The sequence below is a fragment of the Anabrus simplex genome, chromosome 1 (genome assembly GCF_040414725.1).
Source record: "Anabrus simplex isolate iqAnaSimp1 chromosome 1, ASM4041472v1, whole genome shotgun sequence".
Taxonomy (NCBI): Eukaryota; Metazoa; Arthropoda; class Insecta; order Orthoptera; family Tettigoniidae; genus Anabrus; species Anabrus simplex.
In genome coordinates, this window is record NC_090265.1 from 872,821,452 (window position 1) to 872,840,950 (window position 19,499).

Consider the following 19,499-nt stretch of genomic DNA (forward strand, 5'->3'; position numbering starts at 1 on the left):
GAATCGTTTCAGAACAATAGGAAGTGCTGATGACTTAGCTGTACGTATTACAACTGCAGCCAAAGAACGCTATCTCCGACTGTCAGTTGGGAGGAATCCCGAACTGAATCCCAGCGCTTATGGTGGTTACATGACATCCTTCTAATTAAGATGTTAAGGAATAGATTGCTGATATAATGGTGGGTCGCATCGTTACAGAGGCCTGTTGAGTTGAGACCTACGCGTCGGTGAAGAAGGGGCCCTACTGAGGATGAATTTTCTAACTTTGAAGTCAACAAATACACACACCATTCGAGTTAGTGGAATTAACCCAGATGTGGCCGGGAATCGAACCCGGGACCCCTTGGACCAGTTAGCCATGGAGCTGAACGGTTGCTTGATGTCAATCTGCGTTCTAGACGGCCTCGGCGACATCCATTTCTTACACCTCGGCATGTTTGCAGGGTGCTGTTAGCACCGGAAAGTGTTTATAAGACTGACGCGGAATTGACTCTTGTTAATGAACAGGAGAACTGCCCATCACAGGAAATGCTGGAAACCGTGATTTCGATGCACCAATCAGTTGCTGTCACCTGTCTGTGTGTGCGCATCTCCCGCAAGCTCTGTTCCGAGTGCGTTGCTCTGTCATTACGTGTGAGTGAATGAGAGGAGCAGACGTATTTAGTGACTCAGTTGAATGCAACACAAAATGGTGCTCACGATAAAACAGCGCGTGTTCATTGTCGAGTGTTATGAGAAGCTGGATTTGTGGAAAACTTGTGCGGAACTGCTCGCTAGAGTTTTGGAAAACTTGGAAAAACTTAGTGGCAAAATGGCGTGAAACGGGGTCTGTAGCAAATATAAACTGTAACTACCCGAAAAGAGTTCGAACAGCAGAAAACATTACTCGAGTGAAGGAAAGTTTGGAACGAAGTCCAACTAAATCTCAACGCCGTTTATCTGTTCAAGTGGGAATTAAGAGATCGCCTGTCGAAACATTATCAAAAAGGACCTGCATCTGTAACCTTACTACTTTACTGTTGTGCATACGTTAGAGCGTCCAGATGAACCTTCACGTGTTGAGTTCTGCCGGCGGTTTCTGAGTGAAGTAGAGTCAGGATTTTTGGATCCTCAGTTTTTCACTTCTTCAGATGAGGTCATTTCCAGCATCTTCTGTGATGCTCATTAACAAGGGCCAATCACGCGTCAGTCCTATCGTAAATATTTTCTGGGCCAGTTTTATTTTCCCCACACGGTATTTCGACATTCGATGATTTTAGACAACATGCTTTGAGGCAGCCAGGTAAAGCTGTTCAACTCAAACACTGTGGCCCAAGGTGTGCACCAAGATAAGGCTCATTGATGTTCTGGGGTCAAGAGGTCAACGTACACCTCTCGTGGTTGTTCAGAGCACACCAAATACTCCAAAGTAGAGGAGTGACATTCTCCAACCAATACTGGAGTCACATCGCTTGTATTTCAAAGCCGGTCAGGACAAGACTAGACTGGTGTCAAATGAAGCCACCTGAAAAGAGCCACTCGGGTCGCGCGACACAGTGGTTATACGGTTTCTAGCTACCGTGCGGTGTGGCATCACCCACAACGTCGTGCGCGATGGTCGACCATCTACTACTCATTGCAGTGGCGTGCACTGAATCCCATCTAAAAATTGCGAACATCTAAGCCAAATACAGATGTCTCGACAATCCGCTCGCACTACCGCAGTTCAGCTTCTCCAAGAGAGCTGGGTTTCCTTGCCGGCGCGATAGGAAGCTACCCCCAGCGAAATTTAAGGTCGCTTGGGTGACGCATGCACTTGAAGCTTCCTCAAAGCGGAGCTGTGCGCCCTCCCCCGACAGCAATTTACGGCGACAGGCCAGCTAGCTTAGGTAGGGGTGTTAGTTTTAATACTTGATACTCGAAGTCTTCAGCGCCACACACTAGAGACTGCAAGAAAAAAATATCAACATCTTAACAGTATAGCCACTTGCAGATTTTCTTGCTAATAAAAATAGAGCCAGTATATGAAATAAATTGTAATATAGAAGAATATATTTTAGTCTTGGGTTTCAGCATGTACATAGTATTTTCGAGCAATTCATTGATGGAACGTGTAGAGAATGTGTTCCGATAGCCGCAGAAAAAATATTTAGGTTGCCCAACTTGAACACAGAGTTAAACGCGAATGGTTGTCTTGATGGTGGTATATAGTGAATTTCTGTAGTGTTCCTCTTGGATTGTAGGTGAACGTTTCGCGAGTTCTGTGGCATTCCTCATGAATATAACATGTGTTATACGTCGTGACAAATATTTTTCCTCGTTTGACGTTGACGCACGTACACTCAGTATGCGAGTGAAACTGTAAAACTTCAACGACGGTGAAATACCAGTTAAATTTTGCTGATTAGTGTAGATTAGGCTTTTTATCTAAAAAAAACAAATAGTCCCAGTGGAAGCCATGACTGTACTATCACGAAGCGTCACCGGATGAAACTGTAAGTACATTGTTTAAAATCTGCTATAGATTAAGTTATGATGGTGTCGTCTCTGCCGTGAATATCAACTTGGAAGTATGTGCGAACGTGTGGTTGCAAATATTCTTGAAAGATCTTTCTCAGACAGACCTTTCCACAAAAAATGCAGCCCTATAAAATGGTAATGTTGACTTTAGAGAGTGTAGTGGGGCTACGATTGTTTATATTTAAAAAAAGTGGAGCTGGGGTAATGACTCATTGTACTATTTACAGGAGGCGCCACATTGTCAACCTGTCGTTTTTCTGTCAACCGAAACCATGAGAAGCGGCCACTTTAAAATAGACCTTGTCTTAATTTATGAAATTCAGCGATATCAAAAAATGCGGGATGTTGCTGTGACGATTATTCAAACAGAAAAATGAAGAGCACTTCGGAGGAGTTGCTTTGCATCTTTATCAATAATGAAGAGAAAATAAAGATTTTGAGACTATTTTCTTCGATAAGAAACTAGACACATTTCCTTCCGTTAGATAGGGATATATACAGAATCGCCTATTCTTCTGTGTTTCCTGAATAGCTGCAGGTACGCGAGCGCTGCTAGGCGATCAATGATCATAAACTGCGTACCAATTATGCTTAGGTGTTAATATAAAGAAAACCGATCAAGTGGCCGCGTGGTTTGGGTCACGTAGCTAACTGCTTGCATTCGGAAGAGAGTGGATTCGAATCCCACTATCGGCAGCCCTGAAGATGGTTTTCCGCGGTTCCCCATTTTCACAACAGACTGTACCTTAATTAAGGCCACGGTCGCTTCTTTTCTCATACATAACCCTTTCCCATCCCATTGTCGCCATAAGACCTATCTGTGTCGGTGCGACTTAAAATAAATTGTAATATAAGGAAATATCTTCACTGGGGTAATCACATAAACGGGATTCATATGGTTGTGAGAGTATTTAGGGGTTGTAGTACGGATGTAAAGGAGGGGCATCTAATGCAGCACTGGTAAGATCACAATTTTATACCAGCAGCCCAAAGTTTGCAGCATTTTCGTAACGCTACTCTTTTGTCGGATATCACCCAGAACAAATCGAACTGCTTTTCTTTAGATTTTTTTCCAGTTCTCGAATCAAGTAATGCTGGTGCTGGAACCATACTCTAGTTGGGGTCTTACCAGAGTCTTGTATGCCCTCTCCTTTACATCCTTACAACTCCTCCGAGAAAGTAGTTAGTGGGACGTAAAGCCAAGAACATTACTACAACTCCTAAATACCCTCATGACCATGTCTAGAGATCTGCACCCTTTATTTACAATCCCGGATAGAAGTAAACATTGCTTCAAGGAAATTAGTTATAACAGGTTTAAAACTGAGAGACCATCGCTACGTTCTTTGTCAGATATTCATTCACTCTGTTGGTGAGCAATTAGAACAGGGGATTCGTTACATTTGTCTCGCGCCTAATTCTTACTGAATGTTATGAATTTCTCCGTACATTGATACATTTTTTTTGTATGCTCGTTGGGTACAAATAATTCCTACAAACATACAACTTATGCTACGATATCCAGTCCGATGACACGGTGGACCGTTGAACGTAGCAATTAAATAATTGACCAAATGCGCTAATTCATCTTACATTTTAAAGTCACCCTCTTCAGGAAGTGGGGGAAGGCAACTGTGGTTTGTATAACAAAGGCAGATGCATGATTTTTTTTGGCATTAATTTGTGTATGATTTAGCGAGAAACGGACTCTTTCGCGTTATTTCGTGAAATAGTGCTCACCCCATCGCTTTAATTTCGCTTTAATAATTTCCTTAAAATTATTCATAAAAAGTTAATCAATTCACAAATCACACAAATTAACTTGGACGATAAATAAATATAAACAGTATTGATAATCATTAATGATTCCTTTAGGAGTGCGACAGGCTTCGGCAGCCGGCACAATGTCTATCCTCGCCGCTAGATGGGGCTTCATTCATTCCATTCCTGACCTGGTCGAATGACTGGAAACAGGCTGTGGATTTTCATTAATACAGCCCCTATCAATAAATTACCCCTACACCCTACATAGCAATGGTTTTCACTCTATTAGGCCATACCATTAAGGGATTTCCTAGAATATTAAAACGAACAGCTATTTCTGTCGAAGTGAGAAATCCTTCTTCTGTCTTTCGTTTTCCTTCACGCTCGTAATACTGGAATACAGTTCAAGCTCGTTATTTGCCACGAAATTTGCTGCAATTCCGCATTTATTGCGAAATAAGTAAATTTCGTTTTAAAGTGACCTTATCGCTTCAATTCGCTGGCATTCGCAAAAATAAAATCACGATTTTCTTAATCAGAATCACATGATTCGTTAAGATATCTCAAAATCACTTCAAAATATTTTTATCGCATTTATCGTTAATGTGAAAAAATCATTCCTCTAAACATAGGATACAAATATATTACTCACCTGATCGACGACCATCATTCGCCATACACTCGTCGCTGACTGGTACTGGGAAGAAGTTGAGTACTAGAAACAAGAACAACCAAGTCTTCTTTTATCCATTAATACACATAGTGCTACTATTTGGTTATTATAACTGCACTTTTCTGTAATAGGAAACATACATTTAAGTGCTTTAATGAACTAATGTTTGTACTGTAGTAGGATAGGAGCTGTCCGAGAGAAATTAGATGGGGAAAAAGGGAATATCTTGGTGGAATGATAAAGTGAGGGCAGCTTATAAACGTAAAAGGAAGGCGTATCAGAAATGGCTCCAAACAAGGACTGATGCAGACAGGGAATTGTACGCTGATGAAAGACACAGAGCGAAATAAATAATATTGTCAAGCGGCAGGGAAATCTTTCTGGACAATAATAAAGAATCTTAGGAAGGGAAGGAAAAAGGAAATTGTTTCGCCAGGGCAAAATTCCGGTAATTGGGTGGGTGACTTATCACTAACAGCAGTGGAGAAACGTTAACACACCCAAAGCATAGAGCAAATGATATTATGGGTGTGATACTTTAAAATACGGCCTCTCAAACATCCAAAATCTCACGCGTGCAAACAGAGGCGCAGAGGTCCAGTTTAGCTCGGTTCGGACCAGCATTTGTCTCGGGGCGACTCGGCTAAGCTCGGCTCATCTCTGCTCGCATTGTGTGAGCGCTGCAAAGCAAGTGAGGAAGGGGGCGATGGCGGAGTGAGCGAGGCAGACGTAGGGAAAGGAGAAAGAGCGCTATTGCTGAAAATCGAGGAGTGGGGGTCTGCACAATGGTCAACCTGACGAAGTCGTCTTTTGCACCTTGCGCCGCGCAAATACGAAACAAATACGCAAGCAAATACGAATTTTAAACCTATAATATAGCTTAGCACTGTCTGGCCCAGTGAGGAAAGCAATGGCAAACTACCTCACTCCTCATCTTGCCTAGTACGCCTCATTTTGGTACCGCCATTGGTTTTTGTGGTTTCCCTATAACTGCATAGCCTTTGGTGATGCTATTTGAGGATCCAACCAGCCTCTGGGCTGATGACCTAACAGACAGACAATATAGCTTACAGTGTACATTTAAAAGCTTTACAGTCTGTCGTACACACAGTGTCAATAAAATATTACACTAATACCTGTAAACAACCACATTGTTAAACAAGGAATAAAGTAGCCTACTGAATTTGAACAATTTGAATATTCCCGGATGATAGAATGAAGTTTCCGAAAAGCGATTTTGAATTAACGTATTTTAATGTGTGCTGTTTCTAATTTTAAGGAGTGTACCCTACTTTTGTCTTCCTAGAAGGGCCCTTATCTAGTAATCCACTTCATCACCATACGAACGTTGGTATGAAAAAAAAAAAAAGGTATAAATTGTCAAATAATCAAAAAGGGTGGATGGGTGAGACAATATTAGAAGCTGTCAAGAAAGAAGAGTATTTGGGCATAATGAAAATCCTCAGCCTGTTTCCAGTCATTCGACTGGGTCAGGATTGGAATGAATGAAGCTCGCATCTAGCGGCGAGGATAGGGATTGTTCCGGCTGCCGAAGCCTGTCGCACTCCTCTGGAGCAATGGTTAATGACTGACAGACGAAATGAAATTACATTAGAGTGTGTCGCTGGAATGAAAGATGAGAGGGAAAACCGGAGTACCCGGAGAAAAACCTGTCCCGCCTCCGCTTTGTCCAGCACAAATCTCACAGGGAGTGCCCGGGATTTGAACCACGGAACCTAGTGGTGAGAAGCCGGTGCGCTGCCGCTTGAGCCAGAGATTAGTATTTGTGCATGATATTAAGAGGAAATGGAAAATGGTCAGAACAAATGAAAAAGGCAAAACTAAAGGGCATGAGTGCCTTGTCAGCTACTAATATTTTGGATAAAAAGATGCCCAACACTCTCTACAGGGTATATACATCCGTTAAATCTAGGTTATTGTACGGGACAGAGATCTGGGGAGTTGAAAGCAAAGTTTCCACACTTGATGCATTCACAAGTATATTTGCTGAAATAACTATGGGACTGTCCGCCTCTGTGGTGTAGTGGTTAGTGTGATTTGCTGCCACCTCCGGAGGCGCGGGTTCGATTCCCGGCTCTGCCATGAAATTTGAAAAGTGGTATGAGGGCTGGAACGGGGTCCACTCAGCCTCGGGAGGTCAACTGAGTAGAGGTGGGTTCGATTCCCACGTCAGCCATCCTGGAAGTGGTTTTCCGTGGTTTCCCACTTCTCTTCCAGGCAAATGCCGGGATGGTACCTAACTTAAGGCCACGGCCGCTTCCTTCCCTCTTCCTTGTCTATCCCTTCCAATCTTCCCATCCCCCACCCAGGCACCTGTTCAGCATAGCAGGTGAGGCCACCTGGGCGAGGTACTGGTCATCCTCCCCAGTTGTATCCCCTGACCCAGAGTCTTGAGGCAGTAGAGATCGGATCCCTCGCAGAATCCGAGGGAAAAACCGACCCTGGGGGGTAAACAGATTACGATTCGATACGAATTATGGGACTACCCAGCTGTTGATCTATTGGATGTACACTGACTGACAGAGCAAATGCAACACCAAGAAGGAGTGGCTCGAAAGGGATGAACGTTGGGGAAAAAACAGAGACGGCACGGACGAATAATTGATGTTTATTTCAAACCGATATGCAGGTTACACAATGCGCACGGCATCGACTCAGTAGGATGTAGGACCACCGCGAGCGGCGATGCACGCAGAAACACGTCGAGGTACAGAGTCAATAAGAGTGCGGATGGTGTCCTGAGGGATGGTTCTCCATTCTCTGTCAACCATTTGCCACAGTTGGTCGTCCGTACGAGGCTGGGGCAGAGTTTGCAAACGGCGTCCAATGAGATCCCACACGTGTTCGATTGGTGAGAGATCCGGAGAGTACGCTGGCCACGGAAGCATCTGTACACCTCGTAGAGCCTGTTGGGAGATGCGAGCAGTGTATGGGCGGGCATTATCCTGCTGAAACAGAGCATTGGGCAGCCCCTGAAGGTACGGGAGTGCCACCGGCCGCAGCACATGCTGCACGTAGCGGTGGGCATTTAACGTGCCTTGAATACGCACTAGAGGTGACGTGGAATCATACGCAATAGCGCCCCAAACCATGATGCCGCGTTGTCTAGCGGTAGGGCGCTCCACAGTTACTGCCGGATTTGACCTTTCTCCACGCCGACGCCACACTCGTCTGCGGTGACTATCACTGACAGAACAGAAGCGTGACTCATCGGAGAACACGACGTTCCGCCATTCCCTCATCCAAGTCGCTCTAGCCCGGCACCATGCCAGGCGTGCACGTCTATGCTGTGGAGTCAATGGTAGTCTTCTGAGCGGACGCCGGGAGTGCAGGCCTCCTTCAACCAATCGACGGGAAATTGTTCTGGTCGATATTGGAACAGCCAGGGTGTCTTGCACATGCTGAAGAATGGCGGTTGACGTGGCGTGCGGGACTGCCACCGCTTGGCGGCGGATGCGCCGATCCTCGCGTGCTGACGTCACTCGGGCTGCGCCTGGACCCCTCGCACGTGCCACATGTCCCTGCGCCAACCATCTTCGCCACAGGCGCTGCACCGTGGACACATCCCTATGGGTATCGGCTGCGATTTGACGAAGCGACCAACCTGCCCTTCTCAGCCCGATCACCATACCCCTCGTAAAGTCGTCTGTCTGCTGGAAATGCCTCCGTTGACGGCGGCCTGGCATTCTTAGCTATACACGTGTCCTGTGGCACACGATAACACGTTTTACAATGACTGTCGGCTGAGAAATCACGGTACGAAGTGGGCCATTCGCCAACGCCGTGTCCCATTTATCGTTCGCTACGTGCGCAGCACAGCGGCGCATTTCACATCATGAGCATACCTCAGTGACGTCAGTCTACCCTGCAATTGGCATAAAGTTCTGACCACTCCTACTTGGTGTTGCATTTGCTCTGTCAGTCAGTGTACTTCTACTATCTGTGTGACATTGTAAATGTGTCATATTCTTACTTATCTTCTATTTTCATTGCTCGCTTTATTATGTTGGTGTCCTAATCTTAACGAAAACTTACATCTCTTGTTGATCATTAAATATATATTTGTTCTGTTAATATTCTGGTTCTCTCTATTCTAACCCTTTTTTATCCTCTGGAGCCCATCACCTTCTCTCTGCATATTTGTTTACTACGCTATTAATCTACTACGTACCCCAACAAGCTACTACACTGTGGAGTGAGAATGATGTGCAATGATGTTAGTCTACAGACAGATATTGTTAAAAAGATAATCGAGTATTGGCTGAGACTGAAGTTGGGATAAGGTGGCGGAGTGTTACAGATAGCCAACGAACAGCAAATGAAGGTACTGGGTGGATGGGGTACGAAACATTTTGGAAACGGTAGGAATGGGATACTACTGGGAAAGGGATTGCATAGGACAGCGAAGAATTTGTGGAAAAAAAAAAACAACCGTTCTAAGAGTTAAGGATATTGAAAAGCAACATATAGTTTCACAGTTTAAAAATAAGAGGTCAGTAGGAAAAAAAGAAAAAGAAAAAGAAAAAAAGAAAATCCACAGACTGTTTCCAGTCATTCGACCGGGTCAGGAATGGAAGAATGAAACCCTTATCTAGTGGTGAGGATAGGAATTGTGCCGGCTGCCGAAGCTTGTTGCAATCCCCTGGGGATTAATGACTGACAGATGAAATGAAGTGATATTGGAGTGTGTTGCTGCAATGAAAGATGACAGGGAAAGCCGGAGAAAAACTTATCCCGCCTCCGGTTTGTCCATCCCCTGTGGGTGGGGGCGGTAGAATAACGCCCACGGTATCCCCTGCCTGTCGTAATAGGCGACTAAAAGGGGCCCCAGGGGCTCTCAACTTGGGTGTGTGGGTTGGCGACCACGGGTCCCTGAGCTGAGTCCTGGCATTACTGCCACTTATTTATGCCAGGCTCCTCACTTTCATCTATCCTATCCGACCTCCCTTGGTCAACTCTTGTTCTTTTCCGATCCCGACGGCATTAGGTTTCCGAGGCCTAGGGAGTCTTTTCTTTTCACGCCCTTCGTGGCTTTTGTCTTTCTTTGGCCGATACCTTCATTTTTCGAAATGTCGGATCCCTTCCATTTTTTCTCTCTAATTTAGTGTTATATAGAGGATGGTTGACCAGTTGTACTTCCTCTTAAAACAACAATCACCACCATCCGCTTTGTCCAACACAAATTTCACATGGAGGGACTGGGAGTTGAACCACGGAACACGGCGGTGAGAGGCCGGCGTGCTGCTTCACTAGGGGAATGTACTGGGGAAGAATAAGGGCTAAGGCCCCATTCACAATGCAAACGTAACCGTAAACTTAACGACGTAACGTAACCGTAAAATTAACGTAAAATTTGTGGTATTCACAATGGAGGAACGTAACATTAACGTAAAGAGTACACAGCAGCCAATCAAAACACTGTCATGTTATTTAGCACGGAAGTCGGGTTTTGGACTATCTGGCAGTTTTATATTTCAATACCTCGATGGAATCTGATGATGATGATGCTTGTTATTTAAAGGGGCCTAACATCGAGGTCATCGGCCCCTAATGGTACGAAATGAAATAACAAAAATCAAATTCATCCACTGACCAAAATAAAATAAAAATGTCGTGAAGAAGGAATGGATGGACATGAACCAAAAAAACAAAAAACAACAAAAAACGAGCAAACAAAAAACAGTGGATCCAACTCAAAAAAGATCATAATTAATGTATGACTGACCAAGGGACCACTCATAAAGCACAATCCTGAATCGAGGATGCTTGATGTCGATAGGGTAGGGTAGAATAGAGTAGAACCATGGTATTTGTCATGTTGGAGTACTTATCAAAAGTAGCGAAGACTCACGGTGTTCCACACATGATGGTACTACTCACAAGTATTGTACGCCGTACAGGTAACGCAGACCTATGGTGTTCTCACACAATGGCGCCACTCATAGCCAACGCAAACCGATGGGGTTACTCACAAAGGTGTACTAATCACGGGCGCCGGTGTTCCTGTGGTGCTCCTCACATAGTGAGTACTAATCACAGGCAACGCAGACCCACGGTGTCGCTCATAAAGTGGTACTAAGCACAGGCAACGCCCAGACCCGTGGTGTTGCTCATATGGGTACGACTCACGGGTACTGGAAACCCACAGTGACCCTCTCGCTGCTGCTACTAAGCACAAACCTATTGTGTACCTAACATAGTGGTAATACTCGCAAGAAAAGGCGACCCATGGTTTTCCCCGCGTGATGGTACTAATCAAAAGTAGTTTCATGGTTCTAATTCCGTCATCCCTTGGTCGCCCCTTTTAGTCACCTCTCACGACAGGCAGGGGATACCGCGGGTGTATTCTACATGTGCGTCCCCCACCCGCACGAGGTAGTGTGTTTGGTCCGCGAGAGGTATTTTATTTCCCTCAAGTCCGCCGGCAAGCCGGTTAGGACCCCCCTATCCGCCACCTGGGACGCGCCACGTGGGAGTATCACCAAATACAGTAGAGACAATACGCGACACTTACGGATTTCGCCTTGCTAAAATGGGAGACAATTCGACGGTGGCGCTCCTAGTGACTTGACCTGAACAAATCGCGCTAAATTGAAATATCACTGGAAATGTATATACGGAAATGGATAAATAAATAACGTCTAGAAAGAAAGTGGTATTGAGATATTAACTTCGAAGTTGCTAAAGCAATTCTGGATAAATGAATGAAAAAACAATTATTTAAAAGGTTATTATTCAAAGACTGAAATTAGACACATAAACAAGATATGAAATGGGCTGCCGTAAAATGGCTTGATCTTTCATTTATGCATTACTTTTTTAGCTTTAGCATTCCTGCCTGAACTTTTACGGTTGGATTTGTCTTTTTTATCATTTAAAAACATTGTATGATCACATTAAGACATTTGTCAATAAAAATATCGGCACATTCCTTACACACATGATGCAATGAATTAACATTTAAAAGCTGGACAATTTTCCTCTTAACATGAAGCCTACTAACAGAAAGAAAATCTATATATTTTCGGCTTTAATCTGAGAAGAGGGATTAAAGAAAGAAAAGTATGAAAATGTTGTCGATAGTGATGCTTTGGGGAATATTTACGTACAATTAGAGTAAAAATGTAACATACCCTTGGCTGTATAGTCGAGGAATTTTGAAGTCGCTGGCCTGGAAATGATCTGAACAGATCTTATAATTCTTATATAAGCGTAACGTCCCTTCTTTCTTGTACACCTTATCCAAATCACTTCTGTGACATTTCAAAACCCACAGATCACACATCGGTATTGAAGGTTAACTGCTGCACTATACAATAAAATATGCGTATTACATTTTCTGCCAGTTAAAATATGGGTCGAGCAGGTCAGGAGATTATGAAGTACTATAAAAATCTCTGTCACTGGAAGAATACATATGCAAACACAATATTACTTACATGTTCTTGTCACGAGGGAACCTGAAGAACGACCGCGCATTTTTCTCTACTTCGTAATTACTGCAGCCAAACACAGCACATACCTTTCCCCTCATGTTGAGAAGAGATATCGAGGAATGACACACGCTACTATTTAATTATGCCAACTCACTGAAAACGCATAAATAACACCAAAACTTCACACAAAAATACACGTGCTCTTATGAGAGAATCAGTACTGTTCAGGTCTATCCGCTAGAGTGAGCTCCAATAGCTGTCCCTCGATATCTCGCTCAGTGTCGCGTATTGTCTCTACTGTGTTTGGTATCACCTCTCCCCCTGCTACGCCAGCGTAGCAGGTTCGTGGTCATATTACTTCAAACATCTATGGCTTTGCTCCTGGGAAAAGGCGATCTAAACAACGATGCAGAAAATGGGTTCATCCCTTGAATCACAGAAGGTTACCTCAGTGCGATTTCGGTAATCTACTGTAAGAAATGACCCTCATCAGTTCGTTTTGGACATGTGGATGAAACCTGAACGGTTTGCCTTTCTTACGATTTACTTCCCCTTTTCTATCATACCCCGATGAGATGTTTGGATCTATTTGTTTGGATGATATCGTTTTTGTAAACTAGTAGTCCGTATAATGTTAAGAAATATACAGGGACACTGTTTTATTTACGACAGGGATTGTCTCTCGTCCGTTCGCCAGCGCTCCGAGCTTGTCTCCCACCATTTACCGTCAGATTTCATTGCTACAGGATATTTAATTCCACCTATAATTTTTCGGTACAGCGTCTTTGTAATTCTTTCTCCAAAGATTGTTTTGAAAGAGAAATACAAGTGTTTCGTCGAAAGAAGTCATTATATCGTGTACAAAATACAATGTTTACCTCTGCTCTGATTGGCTGGTTCTTAAAGTTAACGTAAAATTAACCGCAAGAGCTTGGAGTTTGCAATCCCTTAATTTTACGGACTCGCAGTTAAGTTTACGTCGGCGCATTATGAATGGTTCCATTAGATAAGATGGCCGCTAACTTCTGAGTTACCGAGCTCGATAGCTGCAGTCGCTTAAGTGCGGCCAGTATCCAGTATTCGGGAGATAGTAGGTTCGAACCCCACTGTCGGCAGCCCTGAAAATGGTTTTCCGTGGTTTCCCATTTTCACACCAGGCAAATGCTGGGGCTGTTCCTTAATTAAGGCCACGGCCGCTTCCTTCCCAGTCCTAGCCATTCCCTGTCCCATCGTCGCCGTAAGACCTATCTGTGTCGGTGCGACGTAAAACAACTAGCAAAAAAAAAAAAAAAAAAAAAAAACTTCTGAGTTAACGTTAATTTTAAGTTTACGTTACGTTACGTTTGCATTGTGAATGAGGCTTAATATAGATAATGTAACAACACGGGAAATGAGGGTCATAATATGGTGGTTAAGCACACAGACAAAATGGGGATGAAAATAAATGTTTACTATTCGTATGTTATGAAAAAGTGGTAAGGGCACACCTTATGAAAGACTGTTTAGTTGCAAGGGAAATAAGAGAGAAATTTATAGATGAGGTAGATAGACCAGAGAGTGGATGAACGTGTGGAGAATTCCAAAATGATTGATCATTGTTAGGGGAATGTGGGGAAATAAATTGGTGGAAGGAAAAGGAGTGATACGTGCTAGTTAGAAACAGAATTGTGCCTAAGGTAATCTAGACGATATAACTCCGTTAAGTCTAGAGCAGTTAGATACGTAGATTACAGTTAGCTTATAATTAATTTATCGGTGTAGTCTAATTAGTCTGCATGTTTTTGTTTTTCTTTCGACAATCAGTACTAATACTCATTTCAGGAGTCGGACATGGCATGGAGGGATTGAGGGTGACTACCGTGGTGACCTCTTTGAGGAGGTTACATTTCCGGATTATCTGATGGACCTCTATAGCATGTCCGAGAAGTTTCCTTTCTTACAACACTGGCCATTCTTTCCCTGTTCAAATTCTAAATTATTCACAAATGTTAAATGTATGTTAATGGTGTTTTCCGGACACCTTACTCTTAAGCATACAGACAAAATAGAGATGAAAATAAATTATTAAACAAGAGAAATTTAGGCCTATAGATGAGGAGGATATGATAAAAAGCGCTAACGAAAATCAGCTGTATACGATTGTAAAGTTATTGACCAGAGAGATTTTTTAACAATTTGTTTTACGTCGCACCGACACAGATAGGTCTTATGACGACGATGGGATAGGAAAGGTCTAGGAATGAGAAGGAAGTGGTCGTGGCCTTAATTAAGGTACAGCCCCAGCATTTGCCTGGTGTCAAAATAGGAAACCACGGAAAACCATCTTCAGGGCTGCCGACAGTGGGGTTCGAACCCACTGTCTCCCGGATGCAAGCTCACAGCTGCGCAACCCTAACCACACGGTCAACTCGTCCGATGACCAGAGAGTGGATGCACGCGGGAGGAATTCCAAAATTATGCATCATTATTAGGGTAATACGGAGAAGTATATTTGCATGTTTTCCAATTATGCCATAGAATATTAACATTTATAAACTGCATGTATCGAAACATAAGATTTCTTTTTTTGCTATTTGCTTTACGTCGCACCGACACAGATAGGTCTTATGGCGACGATGGGACAGGAAAGAACTGGGAATAGGAAGGAAGCAGCCGTGGCCTTAATTAAGTTACAGCCTCAGCATTTGCCTGGCGTGAAAATGGGAAACCACGGAAGACCATCTTTCAGGGCTGCCGACAGTGGGATTCGAACCCACTATCTCCCGGATGCGAGCTCACAGCTGCGCGCCCCTAACCGCACGGCCAACTCGCCCGGTCGAAATGTAAAATTACAATAAACAATAACCTCTCCCGGATCTATGGTTTCCGAGATTATGGGAGACTGGTATTATCTTATCTTAACCAAACGAATGCTGGGATGGTACCTAAAACACAGACCACGGCAGCTCCTTTCCCAATGAAGGAACTTTCTTCAGCTTTTCCCAGTTATTTCTGCGGACACTGGAGCCACCCAGATCCATGTTGGTTTTGACCTTTAGGTCGGGTGCCCTACCTGACGCCACGTGACTCTTGGGATGAAAACTCTTGACCCAGAATCGACCGGGATTCACACCTGTGTCTTCCGGGTGAGAAGCTAGCAGCTAAGCCACAGAACTAATTACTCCCTACTCCATTCCCTATCTTAGCCTCAAGTATTTACAGATACATACAGCAGTGCAGACATGAAAAGGCACACACCTTATCTGACAGCACACGCTAAATACATAGGCCTAGATAGAAGACAGCAATGTCTCAAATTTCTGAATTGGAGCAACAACAATATTTACATCCAGCATTCTCATTCGTTGACTACCCGCGACTGTAGTTTTTTAAACCGTTGCGACTACGCTGTTCTATGCTAGAATGAGTAATACCTTCAGATCGCTACCGAAAGCTAGGGTTATACCGTACTGGTCAATTATATGCATAACGTAAATAATTCTTTAATTAATTTCTGTTTACCTTGTTTCTTCACCCTTGTGAACTCGATTTTAAAATGTCCATTCAAGAAGAATGTGAATATAAGGATGAGCAGGTAAGGCCAAGCCAAGGATAGTTTAAATAATAATAATAATAATAATAATAATAATAATAATAATAATAATAATAATAATAATAATAGTAATAATCTTAATCTGCTTACCCTCCAGGGTTGTTTTTCCCTCGAACTCAGCGAGGGATACCACCTCTACCGCCTCAAGGGCAGTGTCTTAGAGCGCGAGACTTTGACTCGGAGGGATGAACTGGGAAAGAGGACCAGTACCTCACCCAAGCGGCCTCACCTCCTATGTTGAACAGGGTCCTTATGGGATGGGGGGGTGGGGGTGGGGGTGGGGGTGGGGGAGATTGGAAGGGATAGACAAGTAAGAGGAAGGAAGCGGCCATGGCCTTAAGTTAGGTACTATTCAGGCATTTGCCTGGAGGTGAAGTATGAAAGCATAGAAAACTACTTCGAGGATGGCTGAGGTGGGAATCGAACCCACTCTACTCAGTTGACCTCCCGAGGCTGAGTGGACCCCTTTCAAGCCATCGTACCACTTTTCAAATTTCTTGGCAGAGACGGCAATCGAACCGGGGCCTCTGGGGATGGCAGCTAATCACACTAACCACTACACCACAGAGGCGGACAATAATAATAATAATAATAATAATAATAATAATAATAATAATAATAATAATATGTTATTGGTTTTACGTCCCACTAACTACTTCTGACAGTTTTCGGAGACACCGAGGTGCCGGAATGTTGCCACCCAGAAGTTATTTTACGTGCCAGTAAATCTATTGACAGGGAGCTGACGTATTTGAGCATTTTCAATACCTCCGGACTGAGCGAGGATCGAACCTGCCAAGCTGAAGTCAGAAGGCCAGCGCCTCAACCGTCTGAGCCACTCAGTCTGGCAGTAGTTTAAATATGTTGATACTAGGACACAATAGGCATTTAGAGATCAAATTACAATACTCTCACAGTTGACAACATTCAGATAACATCACCTTGAAATAGACAATAATTTTGTGTTTGATTTTAACTTTACTATTTTACATTTCGAAATAACTGCTCTTTATTCATCTTTCTCAGTATGATTACTGCATACTCTTGATTGCAACAGCATAACGAACGAGTACCCGGGTAATTCTAGAATTCGTTTTTGAAGGAACAGGTACCCGGGTAATGCGGGAACTGAAGACACAGGAATTAAAATCATGGAAGCCCGTGAAAGATAAAGACTTCCTCTATTCGTAAACTAATTAAGATAGGGAAGTTATTTCTATGTCTGGTCACTTTTGTCCCCAAGAAAACCTGGCACTCATTTCTGTTGTAAGATGAGCAAACCTGAGTGCTGTACGTCTGTACAGAGGAGTATGTGTAGTTACTATATTTCCCAACTTTTTGATGGAGAACTGCACCAACGTACTTCTGGATGAAGGGAAGACTGAGCATATGTATGTGTAGTTACTATTTTTTCCAACTTTTTGATGGAGAACTGCACCAACGTACTTCTGGATGAAGGGAAGACTGAGCGTATGTTTACCGCTTCGGGTAAACATCTCACCCCCAAAAGCCCAGGGAAGGTTGAAATGGGAAGTTAAACCATCATAGGCAGATACACAATTTTAACACCATACCTGTAATTAAAAACGTTTTATCGTGATAAACCTTTGATGTATCTACAACTAGATTTTCACGCGCCTGTTCGTATGGCTCCTTGGCTGAAAGGTCAGCCTAGTGACCTACGGTTCAAAGGGTCCCGGATTCGATTTCCGACCGGGCAGGGGATTTTTGCCTTTCGGGGACTAGATGTTTGTGGTCGTCTTAATACAAATCTTCATCTAAGTACAACATATCCGACTATCAACCACCACAGAAATACCTAATAGTGAACACATCCCTCTATATAGGAAGGGCATCCATACGTAACACTTTTTTTTTAAATAATTTGTTTTACGTCGCACAGACACAGATAGGTCTTATGGTGACGATGGGTTAGGAAAGGTCTAGGAGCGGGAAGGAAGCGGCCGTGGTCTTAATTAGAGTACAGTGCCAGCATTTGCCGGGTGTAAAAATGGGAAACCACGGAAAACCATCTTCAGCGCTGCCGACAATGGGGTCTCCCGGATGCAGCTGCGCGCCCCTAGGCACACAGCCAACTCGCTCTGTCACACGTAAAAGAAAGGCCGGGAACGAAAGAATATTCACCCGCCTGTCCATTGTTTCAGAGGATAAGCTTTCTATGAGTAAAGTGTTTCAGAAAATATGGTTATATTTTTATAATGACAACCACAATTCACAGGTAAAAGGGCGCAGAATGATATGTTGTTCAGGGAATCATAACTGTCTATTCTAAGACGGAGGGATGGGTAGTGCCACGAGTGAGTATAAACATGTGGTTTAAGGAGACATACAATAAACAAAACGAAGGGGATATATTTTTTCATGTGGTTTAAAGAGACTTCCAGTAAACTAAATGAAGCGGATATATATTTTTTGCCGACACAGTAATATGTATAACACAGCGTGAATTAGGATACTTAGATGATGCTCCTCTTACCTTTCCCTTGCCTGTTGTCCGTGTTGTGGTCAGACTCAGAGCCCCACAGTAGCGGCCAATTGCTGACGAGTTGTGGCGTGCACAACAATGTGAGGAGCGAGCAGTAGAGAGTGTCCAAGTCCATGATAAAGAGTCTACTGGGAGCAAGTCTTGTAGCGGGTCGACCGGCTGCTCAAGTCCAGGTGGCGTTGACCCGTTCGTCATCAATGTTGCAGGAAACTCGTTCCCTCATCGCTTCTTCTAGGACATATTAGTATTACCACTTCGATTGCATCACACTTCTCTAGGTCAGCAGTACTGTCGCCAGAACACACCTTTTTTGATACGGTATATCCAGTTGAGATTGCATTATACATATTTAGGAAGTATTCTGATGGTGATGGTTCTTGTTTAAAGGGGCCTAACATCTAGGTCATCAGCCTAGGAAGTATTCTAGTGAAATACTATTTGTAATAAGTAGGGCTCGGAAGTTGAAGACCTATAAAATGCCTAAAAATGAAGACCTATAACACACTAAACATATCAATAAAAGACCTAAAATGGCAAAAAAGGCGTAAAAATGCTATCCAAATTCATTCATAATTTTAGTTTTAATTACATATTTATTTATTTCTTAATTTGTTTACCCTCCAGGGTTGGTTTTTCTCTCGGACTCAGTGACGGATCCCACCTCTACTGCCTCAAGGAGAATGTCCTGGAGCGTGAGACTTTGGGCCCGGGATACAACTAGGAGGGAGAACCAGTACGTCGCCCAGGCGGCCTCACCTGCTATGCTGAACAGGGGCCTTGTGGGGGACTGGATGTTTGGAAGGGATAGATAAGGGAGAGGGAAGGAAGCGGCCGTGGCCTTAAGTTAGGTACCATTCCGGCATTTGCCTGGAGGTGAAGTGGGAAACCACGGAAAACCACTTCTAGGATGGCTGAGGAGGGAATCGAATCCCCCTCTACTCAGTTGACCTCCCGAGGCTGAGTGGACCCCGTTCCAGCCCTCGTACCACTTTTCAAATTTCATGGCAG

General features: G+C 43.7%; 1 protein-coding gene across 1 annotated transcript in view; it reads right to left on the reverse strand.

The window, feature by feature from the left end:
- Positions 1 to 18,606, reverse strand: part of LOC136857327 (uncharacterized) — a 109,865-nt gene extending 91,259 nt beyond the window's left edge. Inside the window, exons 1-2 of the mRNA XM_068225033.1 lie at positions 18,483 to 18,606; positions 4,916 to 4,978 (exon numbers count right to left, since the gene is read on the reverse strand). Coding sequence (XP_068081134.1) covers positions 4,916 to 4,978; positions 18,483 to 18,606 — 187 coding nt within the window. The remainder of the gene's footprint in view (positions 1 to 4,915; positions 4,979 to 18,482) is intronic.
- Between the last annotated feature and the right edge of the window lie 893 nt (positions 18,607 to 19,499).